The 18,681-nt window shown below is 53.8% G+C and overlaps 5 protein-coding genes across 5 annotated transcripts; 3 read left to right on the top strand and 2 right to left on the bottom strand.

Annotated features, from left to right (window-relative positions):
• Positions 1 to 305: 305 nt before the first annotated feature.
• On the top strand, positions 306 to 2,118 carry M406DRAFT_246745 (uncharacterized protein; the record flags this gene model as incomplete). The annotated part of the gene is made up of 4 exons (XM_040916422.1): positions 306 to 545; positions 616 to 1,312; positions 1,343 to 1,452; positions 1,522 to 2,118. The coding sequence occupies 4 exons, from the start codon at positions 306 to 308 to the stop codon at positions 2,116 to 2,118; spliced, it is 1,644 nt and encodes a 547-aa protein (XP_040780801.1).
• A 6,915-nt stretch (positions 2,119 to 9,033) lies between these two features.
• On the bottom strand, positions 9,034 to 9,949 carry M406DRAFT_354152 (RNA polymerase Rpb6). The gene is made up of 4 exons (XM_040922842.1): positions 9,815 to 9,949; positions 9,485 to 9,739; positions 9,293 to 9,412; positions 9,034 to 9,238 (listed from the first exon to the last, which is right to left on the bottom strand). Exons 1-4 carry the CDS (start codon positions 9,868 to 9,870, stop codon positions 9,202 to 9,204), a joined length of 468 nt encoding a protein of 155 aa, XP_040780800.1. The 5' UTR covers positions 9,871 to 9,949; the 3' UTR covers positions 9,034 to 9,201.
• Positions 9,950 to 10,519: 570 nt separating this feature from the next.
• On the top strand, positions 10,520 to 11,692 carry M406DRAFT_23532 (uncharacterized protein; the record flags this gene model as incomplete). The annotated part of the gene is made up of 1 exon (XM_040916018.1): positions 10,520 to 11,692. A coding segment is annotated over one exon (1,173 nt), but the record flags the coding sequence as incomplete, so codon positions are not given.
• A 611-nt stretch (positions 11,693 to 12,303) lies between these two features.
• M406DRAFT_348905 (Zinc/iron permease) lies at positions 12,304 to 14,605 on the bottom strand (the record flags this gene model as incomplete). Its single annotated transcript, XM_040922432.1, has 3 exons — positions 12,304 to 14,174; positions 14,272 to 14,402; positions 14,542 to 14,605. 3 exons carry the CDS (start codon positions 14,603 to 14,605, stop codon positions 12,771 to 12,773), a joined length of 1,599 nt encoding a protein of 532 aa, XP_040780798.1. The 3' UTR covers positions 12,304 to 12,770.
• A 1,664-nt stretch (positions 14,606 to 16,269) lies between these two features.
• M406DRAFT_105089 (uncharacterized protein) lies at positions 16,270 to 17,781 on the top strand (the record flags this gene model as incomplete). Its single annotated transcript, XM_040915127.1, has 2 exons — positions 16,270 to 16,312; positions 16,409 to 17,781. The coding sequence occupies 2 exons, from the start codon at positions 16,270 to 16,272 to the stop codon at positions 17,326 to 17,328; spliced, it is 963 nt and encodes a 320-aa protein (XP_040780797.1). The 3' UTR covers positions 17,329 to 17,781.
• Between the last annotated feature and the right edge of the window lie 900 nt (positions 17,782 to 18,681).

Raw genomic sequence — 18,681 nt, 5'->3', positions numbered from 1 at the left:
GGCCTTGTCCTCAGCACTTTCCTCTCTTCAACAGTTGTGGTCCTGGGTTGCACCTGCTGTGATTGATCATCACCATTACCAGGTTTGAAACAAGACTGTCAACAGTGATCGATCATCACTTCTGCATCCTTCAGACAATGTCATCAAGGGCCAAAGGCCATCAACACCTCCCTTTGTGGCTCCTTTTGCCCAACATCCTTCTGGTTGGACCACAACATACTTACATGCATGCCCTATAGAGAACCTAGATCAACAGCCGACTCGGACACCAACAAGAACAGTGAAAACCAGGCCAAGAGTCCCAAATGGCTCGGCAGAAGAAGAGGCTCATCATCTGTTGCGACGGAACATGGATGAACTCGGACAAAGGCTTCGAGAAGGGCAGGCCTCAGCCTCCTTCCAATGTCACACGGCTGGCTCGATCTTTCAACCGAAATTGTAGTGATGGAAGCGTCCAGGTCATCTATTACCAATCTGGTGTGGGTACTGGGAGCACGATGGCGGACGCATTCACAGGCGGTGCTTTCGGCACCGGCGTTGCAGAAGTAATGAATGATCCTTTCTTCAATCTTGGTCCCCCAAAAAGATTTCTCTGCTGCTGATAACGGAGGCTAGAACATGCGCGAGAGCTACTCCTTCATCTGTGCCAACTATGTCGATGGTGACGAGATCATCCTCATCGGCTTCTCCCGCGGCGCCTTTACCGCCCGAAGCATCGCCGGTATGATTGGGAACCTGGGGCTTCTTACCCGAGAAGGCATGGAGTACTTTTTCCCCATCTTCAAAGACATGCAGAACTGGCGGACCAAGATCTACAGAGATCCATTCCCCGGCGTCCCTTTTGAGGAAAAGCCTATGGGCGATGAAGCTGTGTTAGAATATCGACGAAGGCTTCTCGAGAAAGGGTACACACGAGTGTTCGAGCACGGCGGTGCCGGGAAGCTCATCACGGTCAAGGCTGTAGCGGTTTTCGACACCGTTGGAAGCCTCGGGGTCCCGTCTATCCCGTGGATGAAAAAGCTAGGCATTGATCATACGACTTCCGAGTTCCGGTTCTACGACACTTCGCTGTCAGATCGGGTCGAGTATGCTTTTCATGCGATTGCGCTTGACGAGCCCCGGCCGCCATTTAGTCCCTCTATATGGGAACGTGGTGTATCGAGCAAGGCGTACACTGATCTCCGCCAGGTCTGGTTTCCTGGAAACCACGGCAATGTTGGCGGTGGCTGGCCCGACCAGGGAATTGCCAACATGTCTATGGCCTGCAAGTCCCCACCCCCACTGTGCTCTTGCGTCATGGTCCCGAGCTGGTGTGTGCTAATTAAGTGACTGGTGTCACCAGGGATGATGGACCAACTCGTTGAAGTGGGTGTCGAGTTTGACGAAGGATCTCTACGTCGAATGCTGGCTGATACGGAGAGATACTACCGCGAACATCCCATGGCGGCCGCCGTGCCCACCAAAGAAGCCCCAGCACCCAAGGAAAAGGCACCCAAGGTAATTAGCGCCGTCAAGAGCAAGGTCCCCGACGGACTCAAAGAGCAGGCGTCCAAGGTCGTCCCACCCAAGTACTACAAATGGGCCAACGATGAGATCCTCGAGAACAACCACCCTTTCAGACCATGGGCAACGGGCGCCATTCTCCGCGCTCACAGTCCCGTATACACCTTGACGGGCAGCATCGTCCGCTCTCCAGGCAGATACCACAAGCTCAACACCTACAACGGCAAGGAGCTGCCCGAGTACCTCGAGGATACCTGCGAGAAGATCCACCCCTCGGTGCGCATCCGCCTGGCCGTGGACGGTCTCGGCTACGATGACAAGAGGCGGTGGGGTGCCGAGGCGCTGACCGACGCCGGGTGGGAGCTCAAGAAGAAGCCGGATGGGAAGTGGATCTGGCAGTACGAGGGCGATGAGGACCTGCCCAGAAAGGTCCTGGAGGAGGCTGAGATGGGCCATTACGAGCTAAGAATGTTGGAGCTGGCTGGTGGTACGCCACCTATCCTTGATTATGTCGAGAACATGGGCATTGAGGACCTCCAGAGACGTGGCAGCAGGAAGCATTCGGCAGTCAGGACCGCTGCTGGTGACTCGGAGGCGACTGCCAAGGATCGTTGAGGGGAACCATGTGGTGCCCGTGGTTCACTTTCTTTCTGCTCTTCTTACAGTCTGCGTTCTGGTTGTCTATCTCAGAATAATATGCAGGACTGACGCCGAGTGTCTTGTGTGGTAGATATTCCGAATCACCTAAGAAAACCCCTTCACTGCAAGACAGACTTCTCTCTCTCTCTCTCTCTCTCTCTCTCTCTCTCTCTCCCCTTCTTCTTCCTTCTTTCTTTCTCTTCTGGAGCTGGACTTTTGCTCATCGGGGACCCGGGAACAATCGAACCTACTTGACTACCCATGCCGCCAACTACTATTTCAGTACAGTGCTTACATGGTACATGCAGGGTGTGGGGCCTCTCTGATCGACACCTGCAGCAGAAGCCTCGTGGGGCTGGAGAGGAGGATTCTTTTAGCCTTTGGCTCCGCAACCCCACCAGATAACCTTAAAAACAGTCGTGATAACCCCCTTGCATGACTCTTCCTCCTGTATCCCACGGCCCTTTCTTCTTCTTTTTTCTTTTTTGATACTGTTCTTTTTGCCTGGACGATCTTCTCTTGGCAGATCTAGAGCTGTTTCTTGAACTAATGGAGTAGTATAAAGTAGTAATTTTAAAAGAGAAAACCCCCCCCCCCCCTCATTCCCCCCCGGATGTCGGTTGGGTGGCACGTGGTGGATCACATAGTTTTGCGCTAACATGTAGTGAGTAGGAATACGAGGAGGATATGCGGTGATGGTAGTTTTTGTGCCCTTTTGGTCCTAAACTCCATCAGAGAATTGCGGGAGGGGTAATCCATTATGCTAGGATCCGCCCCCGTGGGGAAAGCGGGTTGATGGATGGTAGAACTGTGCTAGAAATAGGAGATACCGAGCTGATGGGAGGGGGTTGTGGTATTGGAGAGTAGGGAAGCGCTCAAAAGGAGTGTTGGGTCAAAATATAACACTGCAAACGCGATGATGTATGGTTGACGCTGTCCTTGTTGGAGCACATCTGGGCTTGTGCCCATCGTAAAATACATCCCGAGACAAATTCAAGTATATTTACAAGAAGTCAAAACTAGACTGCTATGAAGTGCATGTATCTTCAAGCGCCGGTATTAGGAAGTACCCACCCAGTTCGTATAGCAGCTTGTCCTGCTGTGGCTTGTGAAAAACCCCCCTCATCCGTCCGTCCGTCCGGCCTCCTTTCCCTGGACCCCCGATCCCCGAAAAGCAAAAGAGGAAGAAAGAAGAAAAGGGAAAGTAGAGAAAATAGTTTTTGTTTTTTTTCAAGAGTCCGCGCCAAACAAAGCCACTCCGCCACCGCCCAACCGTATTACCACCAGTCATTACAATTGGGGAATTTCTCATCATGGTTTTGAAAGTCATAGCCAGCGTTGGTCATAAGGAGCGTAAGAAATCATGGAACGGTCGTGTATGTGTAGGCCATCGAAAGTAGAGTTGGTCACTTTCGGTTCTTCTTTTCTTTTTCCTGTTCGGAAAAGGCTGGCTCGTGGGGGTGCTTAGAAAAGAGCCATCAGACCAAACATACCAGCAAGCAGAGCAACTGCTGGCTTGTTCTGCGAGTCGGCACCAGCGGTCACCACCGTTGGGGAAGAGCTCGAGGTGACCGTCCCGGCAGTGGTCGTCCGCGTGGTAGGAATGAGTGATGTCGTCGGCTGCAGCGACGTGGTTAAGTAGGCGGTGCCATTCTGTGTCACCACATAGGTAGTGTAGGCAGACACGGTCTGGCCCGAGCCTACAGTGACCTCGACAGTCGTGTCAACTGCCTTGGTGCTAGTCACTGGGTAGACTTCGGTTGTCGCGTAGACTTTGGTCACGGAGACGTAATGAGTCTGAGTCACCTCAACCACCGTCGTGGATCCTTGCGCCACAGTAGTGTACGAAGTGACGGGGTAGGTCTCAGTCACATAGGTTTCAGTCGTCTCATAGGCAGTCGTCGCGGATGTGGTGTAGACTGTGCTGGCTATAGCCGTAGGGACCTTGGTCACAATCGTCTCGGTGCTAGTCAGGGTTTGCGTATAGGTCTGGCCACCTTCGGTAATTGTTGTGTAGTAAGGACACAGGGAAGTAATAGTGGTGTACGCAGTGGCCGCAGCTGTCTCAGTGTAGCCTGGAAGGGACTCTGTGGTATAAATTTTTGTGGGCACTTCGGTGACGATTGTCTGGCAGCGGTGTTAGTGAATCAAGGACTTATTTTTGGTTTCTTCTTTTTTGCTTCTTCTTTTTGCTTCTTCTTTTCTTGAGAGTGTATGTAATTACCTCGGTGGAAGTCCAGGTAACAGTCACAACCTCACCACTGAGTGTTTTGGTCTCGGTGACTGGGCAGAGAGATGTCAAAGTAGTATAGTCGACGACGCCCGTCTAAATCACGTTTAAGAAGGTCAGCATGGACACGGAATGGACGAGGAACTGAAGCTTCGCACTAAAGACATACCGTAGCATAAGATGTTGGCCCTGGAATGGTCGTATAGTACGTGGAAGGCACAAGTGTCTATTTGCAAGGTCAGAATATAAGACAGCCGTCATGAAGCCCTAGATGCGGTATGGAACTCACCTTGCAGACAGAAGTGGTCGTGTACGTTTGGGTGTAGGTGGTGCCGGGCCCGGTCACGGTCTCAGTGACAGGACACGTTGTAGTGTACGTGCTGCGCAAAGTTAGAGGACTGACTAATGGAGTATCTGGACCACCTGAGGGGCAACTTACTATTCGACATCCGTGGTGGTTGTATATGCCGTTGGGCCCGGAACGGTCACGCCGCCGCCGCCGCCACAGTCACCTCCAGGGCAACTAGTGACCACGATAGTGGACGTCGTGTAGTCAGTCCACACCTTAGTTGTCCCCTGCTCCGTAGTAGTCTGTGTGATAGGGCAGACCGTGGCTGTGACTTTTATCAGCTTCTTGCTTTTGGCGCGACAGGTAAAAATTTGTTTGGCCAACTCATAGAGAGCAGACTTCCAGAATCGGAGCAGGGGGTCCATTCTAGCCCTGACAATAGACTGCTGCGTTGGAGGATATTCCACGCCCTGAAAGAAAAAATCCAGGTCACATACTTGTAGTGTAAATGATATCGGTCGTGGTGGACTTGTCACCCCATCCACCGCCGCCGCCGCCACCACCACCGCCTCCGCGAGGCTGAACATCCTCGGCCAGCGCCGGAGCAACAACGGCCACCAGAAGCGAGAGATATGCCTTCATATTCACAGTGATTTCCACTCAAGATAGGTGGTGTTCAGAGTGTGAGATGGGGTGTAAAAGCTTTGAACACGTTGAGACAGCAAAGATCTCAAGGGTAGACTGGGGTAGCGAGGGTATATGGGTGACCTGATATATAAGATGACTTGATAGAAACCTAATAGCGAGAGGCAAAATATTGAGAAACGACAGGTAGCGTGCACTGGAGGAGAATAAAACGAAAAACAGGAGGCTGGCTGGAGTCTTATACACGGACAGCTCACACCTTATATATACTTGACCAATACTTGGGAGGGAGGAGGGGGAGTGGGGAGGGGGGGGGGTAGGGTGATAGAGAAGGAAGAAGAACGTGCAAAGGCCGATGAGTCGGCTGTAGTCCAAGATCGTCATCCTCTGCAGAAGCAGCACCTCTGTCGCTTCACCCTAGGTTGTTTGTCCCGCCCTGGGGGGGGGGGGGCATCAAGCAAGTGCATCATGTACCTTCCCGTGCAGGCGGTGGTGCAGTGGAACAATAGTGACATGTTCTGGATGGATGGTGCCCTGGAGCGGCTTGGCCTGGGAACACCCCAGGATGGACGAGGTTGGCAGCGGACTTTGGCGGCCACGACAACCACGTCGAGGATAGCCCAACGGTGCCGGCCCTCCCCCAAGGCTCAGCTCCATGGTTACGACAACGAGAATACCCCTGCTAGACAGGCGGTAACCTTAATTGCCATGCGAGGGATTTGTGACCGGCCTGTAGAGCGTGCCGCACTTTGCCTGGATCTCGGTGATGCGCAGGGTTTTCTCTCTCTCTCTCTCTCTCTCTCTCCAGGACCGCTGTCTGCACAAGCTTGCATGACGAGAGCACTATGTGCCCAACATATGGCTGGGGACGTAATGCAGCAGCTACACCCCGGCTGCGTTGTCATGCAGCACAAGCGAATGAGAAAAGTTGTGTTGGCTGGTTTGCTGCAACCGAGGACATTGGTGTGGCAGCCGAGGGGAACCCCTGTTGACTTAGCATCGAGGCTGACATCCAGTCGTTTCCCATGACGACAGGCCTCTTCTTGACAGGACATTTCGAATCGACAGGATAATGCGTTCAAGGCTGCCAGGGTGACAACAACCACTTCTTCTTCTTCTTTTTCTTCTTCTTCTTCTTCTTCTTTCTTCCCTGTCTTGTGCGCTGGCAACCACTCTTCTCCTCCTTCGTAAATACCACCCCCCCAATAGCACTCACTGCTAATACGAGCAGGATAGTTGTGGGTTAGTTTGTAGCAGGGAATGGACGGGTCACACACTAGAGCGCTGCGTGTCTCTGAGTTGCGTCTGAGACTATGATAGTTTCTCCTCTCCAGTTCGGCAACTTTGGTAATGGACTTTCGGTGAGATACCTCGAGGTGCGTGCAGACCTCAACGTCCTCCTATAGGGATGGGGAGAGGCTGCAAAGGACGTCAGCGGTGACCGCGCTGACAAGCTTATGCAGGTCATCATCCAGCCAAGCAATTAGCTCCAGCGACGGCTCTGCGGGGTGTGGTGTGGAGGATCGTAAAATGGCACAGGGTTGGTCAACGTTGAGAACTTCGTGTTGAGCCAGACTAGGCTCGTTCGATTCGCAGATTCTAACAAAGCCTATATGGTTAGCGTCTTGACAACCAGGGGTACGCGATAGTGAGCGCTGCTTTTGCATGCTTGAAGCCTGCAGGGGAGAGACCGATTCGTGCGTGATCTTTGGGTACTTTCTTGGAAGTCAGTCACTCAGTCATACTTGCGCATATTGTTCGAAAGCGCTAGCTACCCTCGTCAACTCGGGCTACGGGTCAAGAAAGGACATCTCCAAGCTTTATCACGCAGTCCATTGAAATCCTCCGAACTACTGTGGGGGCCAGGGCGGCCCTATTCTCGTGTTTCCCTCTGGTTGCGCCGCTCGAGGAAAACAAGGCAACGTGACCAGGAAAGCAGACTGCTGCATGGCGCTGGCTTATTGGGGCTTCGAAGGTGATATGTTACGCTTGTGACCGAGCGGCACGCCGTTGCACGAAAGTGATCCCTTTGCCCAGGCAACATTCAGGCTCGGCCGGCGCAAGAGGAAACCGAGCATGTTCCCAGCCATGCTCCTAGCCTGGTGGCTGGTCTTCAAGGTAGTGCATCTGGTAGTCCTCAGTCAGCACCACCGCTGACATATGACACATGATTATCATTATTATGTTGGCAGGACGAGTCCGCGCTATCGGTACCCGACATGGTTCCATCCGATTGCCTGGACCGTAAAGCCACACAGTGAGTCTTTTGTATGCCACAGCAGCCTTGTGGGAATCCGCCAGATGCTGGAGGCGGAAGCTTTCGAGTGTCCGCAACACCAGAGCGGCACATGCTTTCATGCTTGTGGCGCCCTTACTTTTGGAGGAGGCAATACCAGCCTACGCCACGACGCAACAATTTGTGCCCTGATGCGGGGTCGTTCCGAGAGTGCGAAACCAGCCAGCTTTCCGAGTTCCACCATACTCGTGCGTGAAGGTCCCGGATGGCTGCCTACTATATGCCCTGTCCGCCACAGCTACCGTCCCAAGGCTGCCCAAGCGACTGTGGTGCTGTGGCCTTATCAAAGACGACAGACAGGTCAGCTCTGTATCTAGGGAAACTTGGTACTCAAGGTTGTGTTGACGGGTTGTCCGTCGTACCAGCAAGCTCTATCACATGCAAGAGCAGCGCCAGTGACGCCATGTTGGAATGATATGTCCATACCAGAGATGATCCCAGCAGTGATTAGCTCAAGTATCGTATGATATCAACCAACGGCGAACGCCATCAGAGCTGGTAATATGTCGCACAAGAGCGGAGGCTAAAGCGTTGACTGTAGATCCCATGGTTGAGGTAGGACAGGAGAAGCGGAAGTGCTTATGCGTGAGTGAACGCGGAAAAGGTGGGCTGGAAAAGGACCGGGCGAATAACGGGACATTTAACGCAGCGGGAGGAGAAAGGAGAAAGGTCTGCCTTCCGAGGTATGGGCCACGCCTTTTGAGCCCCTCCTCGCCTTCTCCTTCCCTCCTTCCACCAAATGGTCGACAGAACCGGCTGATTCTCAGTGATCGTCAGTGCTTGCCATACAACCAAAAACAGGCTGACCTCTTCGTCCGTGACCTACGAAGCCTCCCTAACTGCACAAGATACGAGATTGGGAGCTTGTAGGCTTTCTCGCCTTGGCATATTACCTGAGTTCTAGGCTCTGGCGCATGTTGTGTGTGGCATTGGTCAGGCACTCGAGAGTATTCTTGTAAAGTGAAAGCAAGATGTGCATTCGGCAATCGAGCCTCGGATTTGACAAGTAACTGAGGAGCAGCTATCATGACTGAAAATCTCCACACCGAGAAACGTTCGTGACAATAGCCATCGTTTGTTATGACCTTGGTCATCTGAAGAACGGCACCGTGTTGTTCAGAACGTGGTCGATTTTCACCCCACTAACACGCGGAAGTGGCTTCGCCTAGGGCAAGCATCCCATTCACAGCAGGCGTTGTGAGCCAGGCGCTTGGGGTTCTCGAACGCTCGTTCCATGAAAGAGGAAACAAGACGACAAGCGTTCTCCATTTGAGCAGATGGGAGCATGCCCAGAGGCCGCCTTCGCCGGTGAGTACGTCGTACTCTGCGCCTTGTACTATCCGGTAACTGGGCATGAGCGTGTCGAAACATCGGGCTCACAAACCGTCCACAAAGATTCTGCAAAGGGAAGTGAAAAGTGCCAACAGTGATCGATGGTTTCCTCTACCCCTAAGCAATCCACGATTCAAATTTTTTTGGTTCCTCCAACCTGAACGCCATCGCTAATGCATCCTGCGACTCTCGTGAGAGTGACGCGCCGTGAGGCCACACAAGAACTAAGCTCTCATGGTGTATGTTTGTAAGTCTGCCGGCTCACGTTCACTGAAGCAGTTCCTCGCAAGTCCAATCCTCGTAGCTACGGAGGTCAGCACAATCCAGCGGCCGAGGGGATGTATATATTGCGACGTACTATCCATCAGGCATATATCGGCGAACGATCAGAGGGATCTTCTTCTCCCGCAGCTCCTTGATGGCGATCTGCAGCGGGTCGGTTTCTCCTTCGAGATCGACGAGGACGGGAGCGTTCATGCTATGACACAGTTGTATTAGCAACAACCCTCTTGCCGTGTCCGGCCGTACTGCCCTTTCTGCCCAGTCGTACCTGATTTGAAGAGCCCGAGTGCCCAGGATGCGTGCCTTCTCGTATTTGGTCATGTAGGGTGTGGTGATGCGCTGGTCATTGGGAATCTTCTTGTCCTTGTGTGATTTGACGTTCTCCTTGGCCGCGGCAGAGGGATCGCCCGAGATGATCACGTTGTCGCCCTCATCGTCGCCGTTCTGGAGCTGCTCTTCCCCTTCTGCCGGTTCCGGCTCGTACTCCTCTGGAATCTCCTCGTCCTCGTAGTAGGGTACCTCACTGTAGGCCTTCCTTCAGCATTCGCTGGCCACGAGGGCGCACAAAGGTCCATTGGTTGGCCGACGATCCACTTACCCTTCACCACCGCCGACTTCATTGCCAAAGTCGTCCTCACCGCCGTAGTCAGACATCTTGGTCGATCCTTTACTTTGCTTCTTCTTCTTCTTCTTCGTCCACGGGAGAAATGGATGCTGTCGGAAATGTTGGATCAAGGACGTTTCGTGCGATGAACAGGCAACGGAAGCTGTCCTTCGCGCGCGAAAGTTCCATAGTTAAAAAGAGTCGTAAAAACTTGAGGTACTGCGGCCGGCAACGTAAGCAGGGGTGCCTCAGGTCTAGCCAATCAGAGCATAGACCTGGGAGAGATGCTGCAGTCCACACTCGCTACGGACCCACAGAAAAGTTCGAGCGACTGCAGTACGTCGTACCTGACCGCCCGAGACTTGCACTTATTGCTTGATGCTCTTCGACCTCAGAGCAATACAATTCCTGCATTATTCGCTCTCTTGCTGAAGCCAAACCCTGGCGCTCGCAATATGAAGCGCAAAGCAACTGATGAGACCTTTGAAGCCCCAGACAAACGTCTTATGGCGGCAATGGCGGAGAACACCAGCACAGGTACGAACGACACCCCTAATCCTCAAGACGCCGAGATGGCCCTCTTCCAAGATCTGGTTCGCCTCGTCCTCGGCGTTAAAAAGAGTTCCAGCTGACCATTCTCCAGCCGAAGAGAGCAGTTCCCAGATCAGTCACGATGACAGTAGCACTATCCAGCCCTCGGCCGACGCCCAGACTCCTGCTACTATCGTAACGGATGCCTCGACCACCGCTTCCGGCCGTCGCAAGTTTCCCTCTCAACATAAGACCATCCCCTGCACCATCGCAGGCTGCACCAAGAAGTTCAACAGGCCAGCGCGCCTCGTGGCGCACATGCGGTCGCATAACAATGAGCGGCCCTACAAGTGCACCTACGAAGGCTGTGACAAGGCCTACAGCGACAACAAGCACCTGAAGGTTCACATCGTTTCCGCCCATACCAAGGAGACCAAGTTCGTCTGCCCGCAGTGCGACAAGGGCTTCGCAACAAGTCAGCGGCTCAAGGCGCACGCCCTCGCCCACCAGGGCAAGGAGCGCTTCCGGTGCCGCGGCTACCCACCCTGCGACCAGTCCTTCCGAAAGCACCAGACCCTCCAGCGACACGTCCTGAAGGACCACCTCGGCCAGAAGCCCTACCCATGTACCCACGAGGGCTGCACCGAGTCCTACGACACGGCCAACTCCCTCAAAGCACACGTGACGCGCGAGCACGGCGAGTTGCGTTTCTGGTGCGACGAGTGTTCACAGGCGGCAGCGGGGGACGGCGACGAGAAGAAGCCCGTAGGCTTCACGACGCAGTTCCTGCTGGAGCGTCACATCCGTTCGGAACATGTTAACTGCATTTTCTGCGACGGACTGAAGTTCAACGGGCAGTACTTGCTGGAGCAGCACATGGAGATCTACCACTCCGGGCTGACGGTGAAGGACCGCAAGACGGTGCCGTGCGACTTCGACGGCTGCGACAAGAGCTTCACAAAGAAGAGTAATATGAAGGTACACTATCGCGCGGCGCACGAGGGTCTGCGGTATGTCTGCGGCAAGTTGGATACGAGCGACAGCCTCGGCCTGCAGGACTGGAACTGGGCTGAGGAGGGCTGCGGAGAGACCTTCACGACCAAGGTCGGGTTGGAGATGCACGTCACCTATGTACATCTGGGCAAGCAGCGACCCTTGTACGAGAGCCCAAGCTATGCAGAATACGATGCCGCTCCCGGTTCCCACAGCAAAATGGCCACCCTGGACGACATTTCGGGAGTGGCAGAGTACGAGCGTCGACAGATTCCCTGTGCGGTCCCTGGGTGCATCGCCCGGTTCATCCGTTACGCCGAGCTGAGCGGACACATGCAGGCTGCGCACCCTGACCTGGCCACCTTCAGCCAGCCTGCTGTTCCGCATGTGTCTAAGCTGGACCTCGTCGCCAAAACTGGATTCGACGGACAGCCAGGAGACTGGGACCAGGAGGACGCAAATGTCATGCAACTCCTCAACTTGGACGGCGCTCTTGACCCTGAGTTGTTCGTTTAGGCTTGTACGCACCACCATACATGGATGGCGTTCGGGTCTCTAGAGGTACAGGCCAACAACAATGCCTTTTACTTACAGGCGAGAAGGAAGCGGTTAGCTTTTCTCCTCTGGTTTTCCATCTTTTCTTTTCTTCCAAAGACCATTTTATAACCAGCATCTTACTTTTTTTTTTTTTTTTTTTTTTTTTGCGACATATGATACCCCATCATGATTTGGCACGGCGTACTGGGCACAGGGAAGGAGACATAGAAAAGAGCGACATAGATAGGAAATTCCCAAAATGGCAAAGGATGTTCCAGAGGTTTTACTTTGTACACATTCATGAGGGGCGACGATAGACCTACGTGGAGAGATTTTCGCATCCAGAATGCAGACGTATGTTAAAAGAACAAAGTGTACTAGGGCCCGGAGCACAAGCGCCAGAGAAGTCGAGGTTTGTATAATGGATGTGAGGTTTCCTCTCATCTACCCTGCGTTAGTTATCTATGATCGTCTAAGACGAGCGTACGGATAGCGTCGTAGTCCATCGACCAGGTCCAAATTTGTCCTGTGGCCACTCTTCAATGCATCTTTCCCCCTCCCCTCCGTATCCGATGACCACCTTTTTCTCTCTTTTCTTTTCTTTCTTTGCACCTAAAGCCAGAAACAATATCCACCCTAATGTCCGAAGTCGCCATATAGTAGTAGTCAAGGGTCCAGTCCGGCAATACGCCCAGGAAGAAAGGAAAATCCAAGCCAGCCGACCATAAGAGACCGACCTCATTATAAACCAAATACAGAAGTCATCCAGTCCATGTCTTTGGTTAATGCCATCAAACACATACTTCCAAGCCATTCGTTACTCGAAGATACTCCGTGCCATGCCAAGCCGTGTTATACCAGCCATACAATTATCAAAGTAAAGATCAAATCAGTGCGAATGCCCCGCGACGGCATTGCTCACCCCCAGTAACACCATGCCCAAGAATGCAAAGGCGATACTCAGATTTCGGTTGTGGTTGAGGCCCAGACTCTCCACAAACAGCTGCAACGCGACGCTGGTCATGATGCCCGCGGTAGCGGCAAACAGCGCCGCGTAAGCGGTATTGTCAATTCCAATGGTACCTGACGGGTGTTCTGCATGGTTGCCAACTAGCTTGAATACCAGCCATGCGATAGCTGCACCCAGCGGCTGGCTGAACCCACCAAGCAGACTCGACCATGCGATCGCCTTGAAGCGAGAGCCCAGCGCCATGTACAAGGGCAGTGCCATCGAGAAGCCCTCGGCAATGTTGTGCACGAAGAGTGCCATGAACACGTTGAAGCCCAGCTGGGGGTTGGCGTGGTTGGTGGCATACGTGATGAAACCCTCTGGGAACTTGTGCAGTGCGATAGCGATGACCGTCTGCAGGCCGATGGACAGGAAGGCGTTGGTGGGGACATGATGGTGGTGGGCAGCGTCCTGGGCCTCAAGGTCTAGAGACATCTGATCGCACTCGGGCTCCTCGGATGCGTGCTCGTGGCTGTGCTCATACTCATGGTCGTGCTCATGGTGGCCATGTGCATGCGGTGAATGGTGCGTATGCACATCACTGGCTCTGGTATGGCTGAGGGCAGGACTCAGCGGCGATCGTGTACCGGAATCGACCTCACTCTCAGTTTCGGGAACTGCTGCAAAAAGCGGTGCCGTGGGTGAAAAGGGCGAAGTCCGCGTCTGCGAAACGCCAAAGGAGCCCCGCCGCGCAATGGAAGACCGCGAGCTGAGGTGCTTGAAGCATCCCTGACCGCAGGGGTCACTGTAGCCAAAACAAGGGCCGCCTTCGTCACAGGTAGACTTTGTGTCCTTGACGAAGGACATGACCCTCTTGCGCATCTCCATCATCGATGGGCGGCGGCCGAGTCCCAGCCTAGGGGCGTTGAGAGCGTCACTCGCAGCAGCCGACACTGCGCTCTGACGAGGCTCAGCAGATGACCGTCCGTTGGCTTGAGACCCAAGAAGTGGTGAGGCTTCTGTAGAAGCCCCGTGATGCGTGTGACTGTTCGATACCCGCCTGCCCATCCGCAGTTTAGGCCTACCGACCCGCGAATGTTGACGACCCTCCGCATGAGAATGTTTATGATCCTCCTCGTCAGGGTCGTCGTGGGCATGGGAGTGATCACAATCGACGACGTGGGAAGGCATGATTTGGTGCAGCAGTCTTGAGATGGCCTGAATGCCGATAAATCCGGCGACAAAACAGGCCATCATAATCAGACCGGCATTGGACTCGGACCAGTCATCCTTCTTGAGATAGTCCTTTGACTCGGGCAACATACTAAACAGGGCCGAGAAAATCTGTGCGTGGTGGCATCATTGGGTCAGTCCATCGAGGCAAAACCACCACCACCACCACGACCCAACAACAACAACCGGAGACGCAACCAAAACTCACCATGACACCGAAGCTCAAGCTCAGCGAGCATGCCAGGAAGGGATTGTTGTCTTGTATGCTGAAAGTCTCCTTTCCTGGTATGTGGCGGATCAATAAATCGACACATATCACACATGCACCGATGATGCAGGCTGTAGGAGAGCAGAAGTCAGTCAGTGCGTGAGTGTACATCACAAGAATACGGTGTTAGATGCACACGAGGCAGAATCTCAGCCTCGCGTGTCAGGATTGGAGCGTCGAAAAGACGGAGGAGAGAGGTCGGTCACCTACCTAAGCCGCTCACGATGCACATGATCCACCCACGAGTGTCATTGCTCACACCTGCCGCCTCCATGGTGGATGGCCTTCAGCCCTGTGGCCCTCTCCTGATGGTATGATTAGATCTGGTGCCTGCAGTAGCGGGTCAAGTAGAGTATGAAGTCTGCAAGAGAAGAGTGTGTGAGGAAGAGAATCGAGATGAGGGTGTATGTCGGTGATAGATGATGGAATGACAAGTCAAGAATCGCAAAATTTGGGGGTTGAAGTCCCAAGAAGGAGGGTGCGGGACGGATGGTTTGGTACTGTAGCAGTAGTGGCAGTGACGCTAGTAGATTATTTGCGTTGGTGTCCGCTGCCGAGTCCCTCCTCTTGTAAGGCTGGATGCCCTTGTCCCTTATTTAGTGGAGATTGAGGCTCCAGTTGATGGACTGAGGATGACAGCCCACAATGCCTTGAGGAGGGCACAACACACCAAGACGGGTACAAAGAGCGTTGTGCAGGAAGCTTTGTGAGGCTGCAGGTGTCCAAAGGTAGGCAGTGCTGCAAAATGCAGGTGAGTGAGATCGGCTTGGAGGGAGAAGGGTAGCTAGGGAGTTCTGCAGGGCTGAAGAGGTGATTGACTTATGGTCGAAAAACGAGCCTCAAGGTCTGTTGTTCAGCCAGCCAGCCAGCCAGCCAGCCAGGATAAGATATCGATGTCATACTTGCCGTTCAAATATCCTGGTTGGACCGGTGGTCCTAAGCCCTCTTTTGGGAGGTGACGTCTGTGCTTGTGTACCGCCTGGGTGTTGATGGGGACGCTCCAAGCTTCTGTGGGCGAGAGCAAGCCACTGACAAATGGCAGTGGCCCCTTTACTCAGGCAGTCAGGCAGGCTTAAGGCCCAGTGGGCCCACCCCTGGTCATCAACCATCAAGGTCCTCAGCCTTAAGTTGATCACTAATGCCTGTAGCCGCAAGGCAGTTGGTGCATACAAGGAAATGGTCACCACCACAATCATAGCATAGGAGAACACCCGTGACCCAACACAAGAGAGAAGAGACACTCCAGACCTGATTCTTTACATAAACCAAACCTGGCATGAAAGGACGATCACCAATGTTTCTCTCCATAGGCTCCACGCGAGGACAAGAGCTGAAAGGATTGGTGAGACGAGGCTGTCTTGGCATACTTCCACTTGTGACAGCACGTACAATAAGACTTGGGTCAACAGATCTGTGCTAGTGACCTCGTCCAAGGTTCCGTAACGGCTGCTGCAGTAGTGAGGTACCACGCTTGCTATGGTACTTACACACCGGTACTAGCACAGTTGCATTCTGTCCAGCTGGCCGCCCGCCGAAGCTGCACGTGCTAACCAAACAGGGTAGTGATCATTCGGTAGAGCTCACCCTTGCAAGTGCCCCCCGCCCACGCCAGAAGCTTGACGACCCGGGACCCTGCCTGCCAGCAGACGTCTTTTCTCTCGCCGTCTAAAATTTTCCAGCTTCGATTCCTCAATATAGCTTCTCGATCCGCTCGAGACAGGGCGATACGAGGCCCCAAACACACGAGAACTCACGAGGCTGTCTCTCCCAGGCTGCTAGCCGCGTGGACAAGGGCATTTGCTCACCTCGGCTCCTCGCCTGACATTGTCATTGTTCACCTTCTCTTCCACCTTGTGTTTTTCTTTTGGGTGACCGTATAAAAAAGGCTTTTATCTGGCGCAGGGTCTCCCTTCATTTCCCCCTCTACGCCCACTCAAGATGTCGAAAGCTACTTTTGCCATAATCGCAGCTGTGAGCGCAGGTACGGGCGCCGCCGTCACTGCAGCCATGATGCGATCAGACAAGAAAGACGTACCGCCCCAGACCATAACGACGACCACTACCACCGTACAATCAGGAACCCGTACCTCTCCCCCTCCTGCCGTCCCCGTCCCAGCCTCCCAGGTATTTGTACCACAGCCCACCACAGCTACGCAGGCAGCGGCCCTCACAGCACCCGTCAACCCTGCTGGGCTTTTTGAATATGGCTTTCCCGGCCCTGTCTCCGACCTGGCCGCCCGCTCCGCCCTTGTCTCCTCCTACGACCGGCGCCTGCGCAACCCCCACTGGGTTGTTGAGCACATCACCCCTGCCTCCCTCGCCCAGCGCGAGGGCGACCGCAAGCACAGCAACTTTGCCGAGGACAGCTCCGTGCCCGAAAAGTTCCGTGCCAAGCTGAAAGACTACTTCCGGTCAGGCTACGACAGGGGCCATCAGGTGCCCGCCGCCGACTGCAAGTGGAGCCAGCAGGCCATGGATGACACCTTCTACCTGTCCAACATGTGCCCTCAGGTCGGCGACGGCTTCAACAGGGACTACTGGGCCCACTTTGAGGACTTCTGCCGCCGCCTGACCGACCGCTACCCGAGCGTGCGCATCGTTACTGGTCCCCTCTATCTACCCAAGCGCGATCCGGCGGACGGGAAGTGGTACACAAAGTACGAGATGATTGGCAACCCGCCGAGCGTCGCTGTGCCCACACACTTCTATAAGGTCATCTTTGCCGAGGACGGAAAGGTCGGCGGCAATGTCGCCCTGGGCGCCTTTGTGCTGCCCAACACCGTCATCCCTAACAACAAGCCCATCACCGACTTCGAGGTGCCCCTCGAGGCCGTCGAGCGCGCCAGTGGCCTGGAGTTTGCAGAGAAGCTGCCTGCTGCAAGGAGGCGGAGGTTGTGTGCCGACTACACGTGCGCGCTGGTGATCAAGGAGTATGCGGAGCGGCAGAAGGCTTTTGGAAAGGAGCCCGCGAAGCCGGTCCCTGTCCCGCAGAGGTGAAAAACCAAGGGACAAAAGAAGGATAGAATGGCGACGGGTGTGGGAGGTCATATGATGTGTGCAAAGGAGCGGGACGTGTCACCCAGTTTGGGATCTCGTGCTGCCCACTTCCACACACACACACACACACAGACACACACACCTCTCTCTTTTGGAATGAATGACAGGATTTTTTTGCCTGGAATCCTCTCTATTCACTCCTCAATGTATCTTGCTCTTTTTTATGGGAACAATTACCAAAGCAAAACAACAAATGATGCGAAGGACGGTGAGGCGGACTGAAGCTTTTGTAGCATATCACCATAGCATTTCTGGAGAAAGGGAGGAACGGGCACCGAGCCCGAAAATCATGGTACGGGCGCAGCGTGTGTGCATTCTTGAGTTGATTGCCTTGACATTCAGCATGGCACTAGACAGATCGACAAACCCAATAACAGTCAAACATACTTATACATACGAGGCCTTAAAGCCCTACAGACGGATGCTCTGCGATTTTTGCGTCCAGTGGAAATATCACAGGAGAGATCTGGTCAGCCGAGCGACCTTGGTGAGTGCTGAACCCGCGTTTATTTTAGAAGGGGCCCACTTTCTGCCGCACGCTCGGGCCAAAGTAGGCACTTGGGCAATATAATACTACAAATTGTAGCCTTGAAGAAGCCTTCGGGGTGGAAAAGAATTGACCACGCTGTGTAACCCAAATGCGCCTGCTGTGATTACCACGTACCTCCATCTCATGCCATTGTTCGACCCTCCCATCGCACAGAGTTAGAATTGCTACGAAATCGCTCCAAGATCATGGATCACCATTCGATGCAAGATAATGGTATTTCGCTCTCGGCAGCCAATGCGATGCCCATATTGCCAGACTGCTCGAAAGCCAGTCGCCAAGCCAACACTCCTCCTACCCAAGAAGGACTTGCATGCTGTGAAGCGCACGCGTCAGCCACCATGTATGTGTCTTGACGCATACCCAGATATGGTTTCTCATACGGTTGCGTCAAAAGCTCTTCGAGTAATAGTATACGGGAGCCTTCGATAGATCGGTCCACGCTCCATCGAAGCCCTGTGCGTGTGAGGTTTCCGTCTGTCGGACTGTTTGCAAAATGAAGCGCCGGACCTTTCGAGGTCTGAGAAGTAGGCTACTCCAATCGAGTCCTCTTTTCAAGGCGTAGCAGGATGTGAAGCAGGAGCACATCCCAGCTCCTCAGTCCCATTTGTACCTACGCCTTCGTCATCCCATTGGCAATCAGCGACCCATCCTGATGATGCTGAACAAAGCATTTGTCCTCCCAAGACTATCAGGCCGTTGGTATCCATCGGGATGCATTCCGACTCCCTTGGATTTCTAATGGT

The sequence above is a fragment of the Cryphonectria parasitica genome (genome assembly GCF_011745365.1).
Source record: "Cryphonectria parasitica EP155 unplaced genomic scaffold M406scaffold_1, whole genome shotgun sequence".
NCBI lineage: Eukaryota > Fungi > Ascomycota > Sordariomycetes > Diaporthales > Cryphonectriaceae > Cryphonectria > Cryphonectria parasitica.
Note: the sequence above shows the minus strand (reverse complement) of the source record. Positions and strands in the feature narration are given on the sequence as shown.

Coding starts and splice junctions, on each gene's coding strand:
- M406DRAFT_354152 (XM_040922842.1), bottom strand. CDS start 9,870: ATGTCTGACTACGGCGGTGAGGACGACTTTGGCAATGAAGTCGGCGGT. Junction 9,740..9,814: donor GAAGTCGGCGGTGGTGAAGG/GTAAGTGGATCG, acceptor GAAGGCCTACAG/TGAGGTACCCTACTACGAGG. Junction 9,413..9,484: donor ACTCGGGCTCTTCAAATCAG/GTACGACTGGGC, acceptor ACTGTGTCATAG/CATGAACGCTCCCGTCCTCG.